The 13,321-nt window shown below is 37.4% G+C and overlaps 1 protein-coding gene across 1 annotated transcript; it reads right to left on the bottom strand.

Moving 5' to 3' along the window:
• Nucleotides 1–1,041: 1,041 nt before the first annotated feature.
• Nucleotides 1,042–3,421, bottom strand: LOC149263951 (uncharacterized). The gene is made up of 2 exons (XM_089388664.1): nt 2,531–3,421; nt 1,042–2,308 (listed from the first exon to the last, which is right to left on the bottom strand). The coding sequence occupies exons 1-2, from the start codon at nt 2,777–2,779 to the stop codon at nt 1,277–1,279; spliced, it is 1,281 nt and encodes a 426-aa protein (XP_089244790.1). The 5' UTR covers nt 2,780–3,421; the 3' UTR covers nt 1,042–1,276.
• Nucleotides 3,422–13,321: the final 9,900 nt, after the last annotated feature.

Below are 13,321 nucleotides of genomic sequence, written 5' to 3'. Positions count from 1 at the left end.
AAAGGTGGTAGCAAGTGGTTGTTAGAGATGGTAATTTATAATTTTATAATAAAATATTATTAAAATTATTAGAGATTTTTGGAATAACATTGTGTAATATGTGTCATCCGTCCAAAGTTTTTAATAATAACTCTATCTAAAATAAAATAACAAATAATACAATTAAAATGTTTCCAATTAAGTTGTTTCTAATTGAAAACATGCCAGTCGTTGATAGAATATCTGTGTGAGCAGATTACCCATTCAATGTTGATTGCATTGCTGAATATAAAAGCGCTGGTCAAATATTCCCCCATTGCTCCTCCTGTCAATAATAATGCTTAGAACCCAAGCTTATAATTAAATTTTATCACCAGATTTTGTGTTCTGTAATGTCATCAAACATCATTTGTCGGATCACTTGGCAGCTTGCGTCGTACTGCCAACTTCATAGACTCATAATATGATACAAGGTAGGGCCAAAGTTGAGACCACTCATAATATCATACTAGGTAGGGCCAAAGTTGAAACACAGTTAGTGAGGATTTTGAAAATTAATGTTGAAATTTTGAGGGCCAAAGTTGAAACATAAATGTTGAAATTTTTTGAGTATTTTGAACCTTCGTTTCTAAATTCTGTATTGTTAGTACACATAGAGATGACGTAGCAAAAACATGTAGGTTTTTCTTAGCTCTTTCGTTACATGAATCTCCTTTAAAAAAGCTGCAAAAACTTATGACACATGAAGGAAGTTAAGAATGTTGAGTGCAGGGAAGGAAATGCGTGCATTAATGGTATGTCATACACTGGAGAATAATCGACCGTGCAGCTGTTGTTACGAATAAATGCAGGGTTGGGGTTGAGTCCAGGGCCGGGGCCGGGGTTGGGGTTGGGGTTGTATTCATGGCGACGTGGGTTTTAAATTTTAATTAATGAGTTTGGTTTTTTTTTAACCTAATGTTTTGTTAGGATTTAACACAAAGAAGTAGCAGAAATGAGAATTATATATACAAACTGATAAAGCATGCTCAAATCTTATACAATGTAAATTAATATCCAGGGTGAAGAGCCATAAAATAAGCCTAAGCAGAGAACAATATTATATATGATATACTGATACTTGATCTGAAATAAGCCTGGTGTGCTGAAATAAATTCCAGACAAGTTGTAATTTTGCAATATCTATGACAGTAAGGGAAAAACCAGGCAGACTGTATCCATTAGAGAGCGTGTGAAAAACTAAATTCTGTCAAAATTAGCTGCAATTCCACTAAAATAAAATACAGTTGGCTGAATTTCAAGCGGAGGAAGGCGCTAGGTTGAGAGCTAAGTCTGTCTTTAGAACTTTGGGGGGTGTCACTATTATATTTCGACTGTTAGGTGTGTCTGCCTGATCGACAACGTCCCACTGGGGATGCAAGCGTTTCTTCCCGTGGAGTGGAACGCCGAAGAGCTTTGGAGGGCTTTTTATACCTTCTTGATCTGCTACTGTCACTGAGCTCGTGGACGGGCTCGAAGTTGCGGCGGCCGTCATTTCTTTGAGCTTCGTGTCCACGAAAGATATGGATGAGGCCCTTGCAGTGGCGAGGCCGAAGAGCTGCTGAGATCGAGGAGAAGAGGACGAGATTTCCACGACTTCTCTGGTGGCGGGATTCATGATTCTGTGATCCCTTGCGTCTGCGATTCGGGGCGTTGAGGGCACTGTTGGGGCTTCGAGGAGCAGCGGGACTGCATTAGGGTTGGCGGTGGGTTGGTGGTGATACTTGAGTCTGTTCATGTTCATGGCGGAGGAAGAGGAAGAAGATCCAGACTGGTGAGGAGGCGGCGGGGGAATTCTGACGTGGTGCTGAACGAAAAATATAATGTCGTTATAAAGCTTTCGCATATGTGTGAGCTCTGATAACAGCATCGAATTGTTGCGCCTCAGTCTGTCGTTATCGTCTGAGAGAGCCGACACCGCGGCGGCCGCAGCAGCGGCGCTAGCGTGCATTGCTGCCGTTGCGCCTCCTCCTGCTCCGCCGCCGGAACACCCCACCATTAACGATCCTCCCATGCCTCCGCCACCGACAGAAGCCGCAGCCGCAGCAGCCGCCGCAGCCGCTGCTGCTACGCCCCGTGGCGAAGAGAGTGGAGTGGAAAGAGGCGACCAATCTTGATCGTCTGATGTTGTGGGAGAAATGGAGCTGCTCATTGGCATTCCATGAGCAGAGTTCGGCACGGCCTGTGATGAAGTCTTTCGCCTGTGAATCTCACACAGCAAATGCTTCTCGCCCTTTCTGAAGAATTCGTTGGCGAATTCCCAGCGGTCCGGGACGATCTTTCTGAATCCCTGCATTAAAGAAGAAAATTTTACCAGCATATCCAAGAAAAAACAGCAATGCCAGCTACATCAGGCCATCATTAAAGTCATTCAAATGAGTGCTGAGCATTAGCCATGATTAACAAGATAAAGCTATCATGCATTTTTTTTTCTGAGATTATGCTACCAACCAAGTTACCAACAATCAATTAGTCTAGGAAATTCAAAGTATATTTATATATATATATTTACATAGGTGTTGAGCTGCCTGACAAAGCTGGAGAAATTGTTATGCTTGAAGTAATTGGGCAGCAGGTCTCTAGCGAACTCAGGCGGTCGCCACACCACAAAAGTGGTGTCATCTTCCCCCCACGAAACAATGTGATCGGTGGCGGGATCGTCCACCAGCTGATAAGTCTTTGTCAAAAAAGGCGCCGGCACAGATTTGTGAGACTCCACAGACAGTAGCATTCCTTCACAGCTATCCAGCAACAGAGTCATGGCAGCGTTCAATGCGCGAAATTGTTATTAAAAAGGGCGCCTTTGGGATTTTGGCAGAGGATTTTTCTGCTAAACCAGGGCTCTGCTGGTAGAAAAAAGAGGCGAAAAGTCCATGGAGCCGAGGGATGAGAATGAATATGGAGTTAGAGCTCCGGCCCGACAGTGCCTGGGGATGAAGAAAAGGGTAGAGAAGGCGGGCGAGCGGATGATCATAAGAAGGGTCTTTTCTAGCATGAATGTCTGCAAGAATTTCTGTCTGTCTGGGTTGGTTTCGAGAGATGCTCTTGCTGCTGCAGCAGAAAGAGCCCCGTGAGATTTAAAAAAAAAAGATAATAATGCCTAAAACCCAACAAGAAAGAAGAAAATCTCAATGCAAACCCGTGACTGCTCAGTCTCTATCGACATGGGCCTATAGGAAGGAATATATGTGTATTTATTTACTCTCCCCGCACCTTCTCTGTGACGATCAATCAATCCTCTCCCTCCCTCCCTCGCCATTCACTCACTGTTATTCTCCTATTTCCTTCTGCATCGGATAACGTGAGGGCCTTTAAGGCCTGCCCGTGCCGTTAGAACCAAATGGAGAAAACGCTCCCACGCTCCTCTAATTTAGCGGCGCGCCAAAGCTTAACCAGCAGCCAGTCATGGCAGGGAAGTGACATATGACGTCTGACAAACAGAAAGGGAGAGTGGGTTTCTTGACATTCTCGTGATTCGTGTCGTTTCCAAACCTAGGGCGTTGTCTAACCATTATAGCTCTTTAGTTGGGACATGGCGGATTTGTTGTTGTCTAACCATTATAACTCTTTGGTTGGGAGAGGCCGGAATTGGTTTCAAAGTAGTTTAAAATGTGTTTTTGATTTTCTAACCATTATTTTTCCTTTTTGATTGGAATATGGCGGAATTATTTTCATTTAAATTTTGTGTTTTTGATTGTCTAACAATTATAATTTTTTGATTGGAATATGGCGAAATTATTTTCAATTAAATTTTATGGTTTAAAATGTGTTTTTGATTTTCTATATAGATTCGTGATTGGTGTTATTTCTAAATCTGAGAGGTTGTCTAACCATTATAATTTTTTTGATTGGAATATGACGATTTTTTTATTATTATTAAATTTTGTGATTTAAAATGTATTTTGGTTCTCTATATGGATTCAGCTTACTGGAAAACCTTTATAATTCTTGAATTGTAAAGGATTCACAAGTAGAAATTCTGATTCTAACAAGTAAATTTTGTAGTTAAAAATGTGTTTTTGATTCTCTATATGGATTCAATACAATGGAAAACCCTTATTTTTCTCAAATTGTGAAGTATTCGCAACTCAAAATTGTGATTTGGGTTAAGTAATTTTCAATTAAGTTTTGTGGTCTAAAATGTGCTTTTGATTTTTTATATAGATTTGTGATGGATGTCATTTCTAAATCTGGGAGGTTGTCTAACCATTATAATTTTTTTGATTGGACTATGGTGAAATCATTTTCAATTAAATTTTGTAGTTTAAAATGTATTTTGATTCTCTATATGGATTCCGCATACTGGAAAACCTTTATAATTCTCGAATTGTAAAGATTCATAACTAGAAATTCGGATTCTAACTATTCAATTTCGTGGTTTAAAATGTGTTTTTGATTCTGTATATGGATTCAATATAGTGGAAAACCCTTATAATTCTCGAATTGTGAAGTATTCACCACTCAAAATTTGTGATTGGTGTCATTACTAACCCTAACGCATTGTCTAACCATTATAATTTTTTGGTTGGAAGAGGGTGAAATCATTTTCAATTAAATTTTGTGGTTTAAAATGTGTTTTTAATTCCTTATATGAATTCAGCAATGCTGGAAAACCCTTATAATACTCGAATTACTCGAATTGTGAAGTATTCACAACTAGAAATTGTGATTTTTACAACGTCTAACCATTGTAATTTTTGGTTGAAATAAGTGAAATCATTTTCAATTAATTTTGTGGTTTAAAATGTATTTTTATTCTTTATATGGATTCATCGTGCTGAAAATCCTTATAATACTGAGATTGCACATAATTGGCAACTCAAAATTATGATTCTAATAATTAAATTTTAAGATTTAAAATATGTGTTTTTTTTATATATAAATTCAACGTAATGTAAAAGCCTTATAATTCTCGAAATATTCACCGCTCAAAATTGTGATTTTCACAACTCAAAATTGTAATTCCGACAAATATAACTCAAAAACCTTCAAAATGTATAAAAGGCAGACTACGGCTAAACTAATCCTAATGGGGAGAACCTGAGCCTGGCCTGCTGCCCTTTGCTTGTTTTCTTTCTTTCCATGTCTGTCTCCACCCATCACAGAGCAGGGCTTTTTGGGGGTGAGTGGGTACTGTACAGTACCTACCGGCAAACCCAACAAGCAACCGAGTCATAGGAGAGCGTACACCCTAAAGCTCTTCATTCGCTCTACTAATAACCTCAATTGGAAGAAGAATTATACCGGCTGCAACCCACTACCCACTGTCGAAAAGCCTGTCTGTACATTGGTGTGATAGACTGGTGTTGCACAGTTTTTTGTATTAGATTTATTATATGCGTGTTGTATGTGCAGTGGCATCTCGTGAGAGACACGACTCACTGTTTGTTTGTTTCTGAGAAATTTAAAAAGCAAGAAAGAAAAACCCCCAAAACCCTCCCCACGAGTAAGGGCAAAGCATCCAGGTAATCCGATCCGCGCCATTGTCCAATTCTGTTCAACCCCACAAACCCCAAACCCTCCCCCTTTCAAACTCGAAGATTCTATTCTGGTATTATACTAATATTTTCTCTTCCATACATGGAAGATCTCATGTGTGGTCATTTATTTATATATAGAATAGATACAGTCTACAGAAACCCTCATTGTGCCACATCAGACACTGACATTCTTCTACTTCTTCTTCGTATTTCTTCTTCTTCTTCTGCTTCTAATTTCACATGCTAAGCTTTTTCTCTTTTCTGTTTTCTCCACTCATCTACGCAGGCCCCTCGCTCGTTCCCTCACCTTTTCCCCTTTTCTTTTCACAGCGTCATTCGTATCGTAGCAGTACTGTTACCTTGACTCTCCGCACAATGCACACGTACATTCACATGCTCTCACGATTCAAACATCAGAATACTGAGGTACATACATAATAATACATCTCAATTCCCTCCCGTCCTCCCGCTCCCCGCAATATCCATTCATGTGAGACAGCCATATTCTATGTCTTTTGTCTGCACCGCACTTCTGCTCGCCTGATTCCGCTCATTTTCATCTGATAGCGAATTCTTGTCGACCATGTATTCTGCGTGTACTCGAACACACGACCTCTCGCTGTCTATTTTGTCCATCTTTGACCAACTCTGTGGCACAATCTCGCACCCCATACCCATTAATTTAGCAAAATATTTCTCTACCAAATTTGGGCTCCTCTTCGGGGTCCACAATAGATCTCCAGGCCCCCGGGGGCTAGAATCCCTTCCTCTAAGCTCCCTGTCCCAATATTCTGCTAGGGTCCCATTATGATTGAGGGTTTTGCCAGAATAGGGACAACTCTGGCCCCTGAAACCCCACTCACCATATTAAAATAAGGCCACCTCCACATTTTCAGTGAAGATTCCGATTCCAAGCATCTCTGCAAACAATTTTCTCTCTGATTCATGTGACCCCGCCCCTCCTTACACAAATCATATCGCCGAAGTCCAACTGTTACAGGTTTTTGGAGATTATTTTTGTGCGTTCGTGAAATTTTGCTAAAAAATCTGACCGGACTTTGTTTGAATCGTCAGTTTGATCTGTAAACCCTGTTAATTAAAGTGATATAGGGGTTTTTTTAGAAAACTGAATTCATAAGGATTTGTTGGAATCATTAGTTTGACCTTGAAATCATGAAGTTAACTTATGAACTCTGCACAATTAGTGTTTTAGGGGCTTTTCAGAAAGCTGAATTCATCAAGGATTTTCATTAAAAATGCATTGGAATCATTAATTTGACCTGTGAACTCTGCACAATTCAAGTGCTTTAGGGGTTTTTCAGAGTGCCGAATTCATTTATCCATTCAAAAATGGATTTTAAATAACAATTAGTTGGAATCATCAAATTGACCTGTGAACTCTACACAAATGGAGTGTTCTATGGATCTTTTTAGAGCCCTGAATTCATTAAGAATTTGTTGAAATCATTAGTTTGGTTTGTGAACTTTGCACAATTTTTGCACAATTCAAGTGATTTAAGAGTTCTTCATAGCCCTGAATTTATTTATGCATTCAAAAATGTATTTTAAATAATGAAAACATGATCTAACATTCAGCTATGGATTTTAAATAATGAAAAATATGATCCAATCATATCGCCATTAAAATTCAATAACTTTATATTTATCTTAATCCATTAAGAATTTGTTGGAATCATTAGTTTGACCAATAAACCTTGAAAAAATAATAAACCTTGAAAAAATAAATTTTAATTAACGAATAACAAGATCTAACCCAAAAAAATTCATTTCATCAAATCAAATTCAGGCCAAAAATTCTAAAACATAGAAAATGGCAATCATATCCCATTAAATTCAATGAACTCATATCTATCTCTCAATCCCCAAAAGCAAGCAAGCCAGCCCGCCACTCACTGCACAAACAATGAAGCCATGAAACCCCAACATTCAGTCCGTACACAGATATCCATGAACAAATATATTAAATACCTTGGTTAATCAAATACCTAGTATCTATCCATCCCTACAGTGTGTTCCCAAACCCTAGGGACACATGGAGCCTAGCTTAACATATATTCCCCTATTCCTTCCTTCAAGGGACAAGTTCTTTTTGGTGTCTTATTATTCAGAGACTGAGTCAGTATCCCATTGTCTCTGTCTCTCTGTTCTGCCTCTATCTCCGTGTCCCTGGGCTTTTTTTTTTTCCGTCTCCTGACAGATGACTGTGCTGCATCTGCAGAAGCAGAAGCAATTGGTTTAGTGATTTGGCACAAAGCCAAATGCGTCACATGTGACTGAGGGCGGGACAGTGGGGGAAAGAGAAAAAAGGAAACTGAGTAGCACTACCTAGCAGCAGCAAGAGAAGACGTCCATTCACTGTTGCAGGAATGACATTCAAAATCCCTTCTTCTTCCCCTGACATCATTACAAATCAATGGCATTCCCGTCAGCTACAGGTCCCGTCACTTACCTTAATGTACACCCAACGATCAAATACTGCAACACCTCTACTTTTACATATTTGGCAATCGCCAATTTGAGGGAATGGCCTGCTACTGATTCCCATAAAAACGTCACTCACTTTTATTTTTTTCTGTCAAAACCAACGAATGTCGTCTAAATTCATTATACATGATTAGCAATTTGTGGATTTTTCTGTATGATTAGCCATTAGCGACTCTGCTGCTTTTTTTAATCCAATTTAATCTGGGAGCGTTTCCCTAAGGTGGACCTTAGGGCGACCAATTTCTGTACATTCACATGCCATGATCCACTTTTTGATCCTCCTTTTCAACCAATCACAGTATTAATTTCCAAGATTTGTAATAATTTTATCAGGATTTGGACCCACAACATAGTGGGCATCTACCCAAATATTTACCAGGCTTCCCCAAGAAGCCATAGCTTCCATTATATTAATATAATACTCAGATACCCATGGGTTTTTTTAGTTCAGGCTCATCTTCTTCTCTAAGATTTGGAGGTGTGGGGGCTCACCACATCTATACTTTTATATTCAATCAAATTATTATGAAAGCACAGCATTGGGATTCTAAAGCTCTCTTTGTCCTGCAAATTTTTCTTTTTATTTTTTTTCAAAAGTTTGAGAGGCAACAGGCTTTTCTAATAATAAAAAGGCTAACTTCATGAATAGCTCTCAACTTGGTCCTTGTATTAGCTTGTTATAGGTGCCAGATCTTAAAGGGTGAGCTCCTTTCCAGTAGTTTCCAAAGGGTCTCTTTCTGTATTTCTCTGCTTAACTATATCTCAACGTACAAGCTTCCAGCAGAGATAGGCCCTGACCATGACCTTGGACCTACTCCATCCTCCCTGTAATCTCAAATAATTTTTCTCTGTATATCCCACACTGTATAAACACCAGACTGACTCACTTCTTGTTGCATCAAGTCAATCTCATCACTTTAGTCAAGGTACAAGTATCATCATCATCACCCCATTTCTGTTTTCACTAATCTTTTCCAACCCATCGAATCTTCATAAATCAAATTTTCTCCATCATTTCAAAGATTGTACATAAATTAGTTGTACACATCTAATTATCACACAACTCTTCAACCTCAAGTTGTGAAATGCAGACTGGAAAATATAACTTAAAAATACTAAATTCAAGCTCTTAATGATGGTTCTGTGTTTTTTCAATTCGGTAAAACTGCATCATAGATTTTTATGTCTCACGCTTTAAGTGAGCACTTTATCCATCCATCATAAAAACAGCAATAAAATAAAATATAAAGAGCAAATATATCTACCTTTATCTATCTACGTGTACTCCTTCATTAACTTATTTAAGAAAAAAAACCAAAGACACTGTCCAATATGCCTATATAAACAACTCTACACCTTCCTTACCTTATTTAATAAAATAAACCAAAGACACTGTCCAATATGCCTATAGAAACAACTATAGCCACACAAGAACTTGTTGAGAATGGCATGTTTCATGTGATGCCTCTCTTTACAGTGGTCATCTTTTTTATCCCTTTTTAAGATGAATGAGTTTGTGTGTATCTAATTATGTGTTAAGGTTAATTTTAAAATATGTTATGTTTAAGGTTAATTTCATGATTTATTTAAAGTTAGTGGTTTTTTTTAAATAAATAGTGTGGCTTAATTATTTTATGTTCGGTTGTCCATTAATTATAGAATAGACAGTGATAATGTGTTCTATTAAAATACTTTGTGGTGAAAAGGTCACTAGTTCAAAAGGTCGTTGGCAAAATCTCAACCATACTAATGGTTAGTATGCCCCAAGCTACATGCAATCCCACGTAATTTTGAGTGCTTAGATGCCCTTAGGTCACAACTACTCAAGCCACAGGTTAGACGTGCCAGTGATCAGGATCACATTACTTAACTCTCTCTCTCTCTATCTGTCTATATATATATATATATATATATTTATAATGTTTTTGTTTTTTGGTCAAAAACTAGACTTACAATTTTTGAAGAGATTGTAATTTTAGACATACATTTTTTGGAAAATTTGTGGTCTTATGTTATTTAAAATGTATTTTTGAATGCATAAACAATTGTGTTAGGCATCTAAGGATTAAACATAAAATCTTTCACTAACCTTTACTTTATATTTTCTATGACTTGCCAAATAAACTACTAGTAAAGACTATATTATTTTCTTTATTGAAATTTTTATTTTATATATTATTTTCCTTATTGAAATTTTTATTTTATATATAATATGGGTATTAGTTTAAAGTTTTTTTGAATTTATGGACCAAACAAGGATTTGAAGGAGATATTGAAATGAATGTATTAATTTTAAAATGAGTTATGTTATATAAAGTATTTTAACTTAAATGCATTTTTTAAATATATTTTTTATTAAGAAGTATACAGAGAATATAATTTTATTTTATATAAATAAAATTATGAGAAAAAAAACATTTATCCTTCCAATTAAAAAAAAAACCTAAATTATTATTAATATGGTTTTTTAATTTTGAATACAGATTTTCTAAATTAAACTAGTTTTGGTTCTTTTCTTTTTAACTATTTATATTTTCAAATAAATTTATTTATTATAAAAAATGTACAATACTTAAATATTGTTTGTAACCACACTCTTACTCTATGATTTTATATCAGGAAGTGGAAGGTGTTACTAGTTGGCTTTAACTTGACCCCAAGGTTTGTTAAGAAGATGGGGTTAAAAGATGCCTCCTCTCTCAAGCTTGCGAAATTAGATTTTGACATCACCATCACACTTAGCTCATTCAAAGCTTTCTGGTGATCTAAATTTACCAAAATCCAACTTTGGGATTGTAAGTTATACCCTTGAAAAGTTTTAGCCATTCAAGTGGGCTACCACGTCACCATTTGTTACCATGTGGCTTCTACATGTACTTTGAGCTAGCCTTTGTGGCACTACCATGCAACATTTCACCGCATTACATGTGTATCTAATCCTAATCAAATACAGGCTTGCACAATTGTGCAACCTCTTAACACACCAAACCTTCGGATAGCACCGTGAAAGGTTCCACTGGGCATGCTTCCCCAGCAGGCTAGTATTCTAAAGCTTAAGTCTTATATCTAGCTTATGCCTTATCATGTTGTAGAAAGGAATATACCTTTCGTTAACCCCCGAATCCCCATATTCAAATTAATACAATACAACAATGAGGACCCTAATATAACTTATGCGATGTGGTCCACACACAAAAAGTAAAAAGGGAAGATATCCAGACATATTGTCATCTAGACTCCAAAGAAATGGACGACCCTTGCCACCCTTGGATGTCTTGACCCCTAGATATGACACAAAATTTGATTAAGGGTAAATTAAGCTTATGCAAAGGCATGACCTTTGCCAAACCCTCGAACTTCTAGATTCTTGGATTCTTCCAACGTGCTAAGGAACAAGGAATATGGAAAAGTTTCTAAGGCAAAGGTGCAATAGCCCAAAAGTCAAAGTTCCTTAAAAACGCAATACAAGGTTGTACCTTGACCTTCAACCGATCACACAAGTCTACAACCCATTCACACAAGTTTGCAACCCATTCTTAAGCAATTTCTCATTCATTCCTTAACATTGTGGTTTTTTGAATAATTAAATGGAATTACAATACAAGTAACAACAACAAGGATAACATGCAAAAACTTCACAGTTTTTAACAACATTCATATGGTAAGCACTTGGCAATGCAATCATGTATACAATCAACCCATAACATATAGATAGCCTATCAATCATGAATATGGTTGCGGCTCCACAGTGCTACCGGTCATTGAAATGTTAACATACAAGATAGTTAACAATGAGTGTAATGGCAATCTCCATGCATTCACATATGACTATACAAGATCATGTTAACAATTGTTAACATAACAAGGCTATCATAGTATTTGATCCAAATATGCACAATTAATTATACTTATCTGAATATATTATAATGGTTGGCAATTAAAGGAGGTACTTCAACCCTCCACCCAACCATAGGGTTGTTGGGTCCTTCGTTTTGGAAACAAAATTTTGTCATGTTTTGACGGTTGACCACATTTTGACCAAAGTTGATTGGTGGAAGTCGCAGAGAAGGAAATCGAGGAAGGAGACAGACTCCATGGAATTTTGGTAGTTGCAGAAGATCAGTCAAGGAAATCAAGGCACATATAATCACAACCGAACTCGAAAGTTCATTGATATCCAAGGAAGTAGTCGCAACCGAGAAATAGAGGCAGTCGAAAAGGAAAGGGCGGGGCATCAGACGGAGAAGCAACATTCCAAGAGAGCGAAGTGTTTAAAAAGGTCGAAGGAAAAGTCAAATGGGGGAAAAGGGAGTGTACCAAAATGTTATCGTGAAGCCTCTTGAGCCCACATGATTTTGTATTCTCCTGGTCATGTGTTGTCTTGTATTGCTAGTCTCTATTTTGTTAAGGAGGCCTCTAAGTTGAGTGCACTGATGTAAAGCTGTCAAAGTTAATGAAAGAGGAAGTTGTAGGGAATGTCTAAGTGTCTTCTTGTGTGATTTTATGTGTCCCCTTTTAAAAATTTTATTATGAATGCATAAGCGTATTACATGTCCTTTTGAATGCTTAAGTTGTTATGGTTGTATATCCAATGTATTGGTTTTGGGTTTAATGAATGTTGGTAGATTTCATCTAATTTCTCCTGATGCCTAGTTCCAGCCCCTCAACTAAGTAAGGTTGTGGCACACCTCCAGTGAGAATGCTAGCATTATGCTAGACTACGATGGACCCTTTGAAGGTCCCTATGCTTGAACCCAGGGTCTCAACATGTTCACCATTTTTCGCCAACAAATTGTTTCATTTCGGGGACTTGAAATTTCCAAAGGGGTCTGGAATATGGTGTCGAGGATCTTTAAGAAGGATTTGCAAGATTGGTGGCATGAGAAAGTAGAGCGGTTTTCCTCTCTACAAGCACAACTCTGTCACCAAAGTGTGAAGCGGTCGAAGGAATAAATTATGTACATGGAACCAGCAGGCGATCAATTGAGATCTTCTAGTGAAAGTTCTTAGAGGAGCTCTATAATTGGTTGTGAAGACTATAGATAAAAGAAAATACCAATAGCCAGAATCAATATCCTTGTACCTAGACACAATTTGATCTTGTTGGATTACATCGGCTCGACACAGACTTGACCGAAGCTGTCGACTTCTAGGTGCAGACTACTCTAGAGGGGTATATTATTGAATTTGTTGCAAAGAGCTATCTGTTGATAATGACAATAAGAAAATCTTGATTTCATTTTCCCTTGAATTAAATTAGGAGAAAATTTTAATTCCATGTCACAAGACAAAAAGAATTAGTTAACTAAGTTAATTTC

The sequence above is a fragment of the Pinus tabuliformis genome, chromosome 6, assembly GCF_031772625.1.
Source record: "Pinus tabuliformis cultivar Carrire ecotype Pingquan chromosome 6, CPIR1, whole genome shotgun sequence".
NCBI lineage: Eukaryota > Viridiplantae > Streptophyta > Pinopsida > Pinales > Pinaceae > Pinus > Pinus tabuliformis.
The sequence above is the reverse complement of the archived record's forward strand: the minus strand, read 5'-3'. Positions and strand labels throughout refer to the sequence as shown.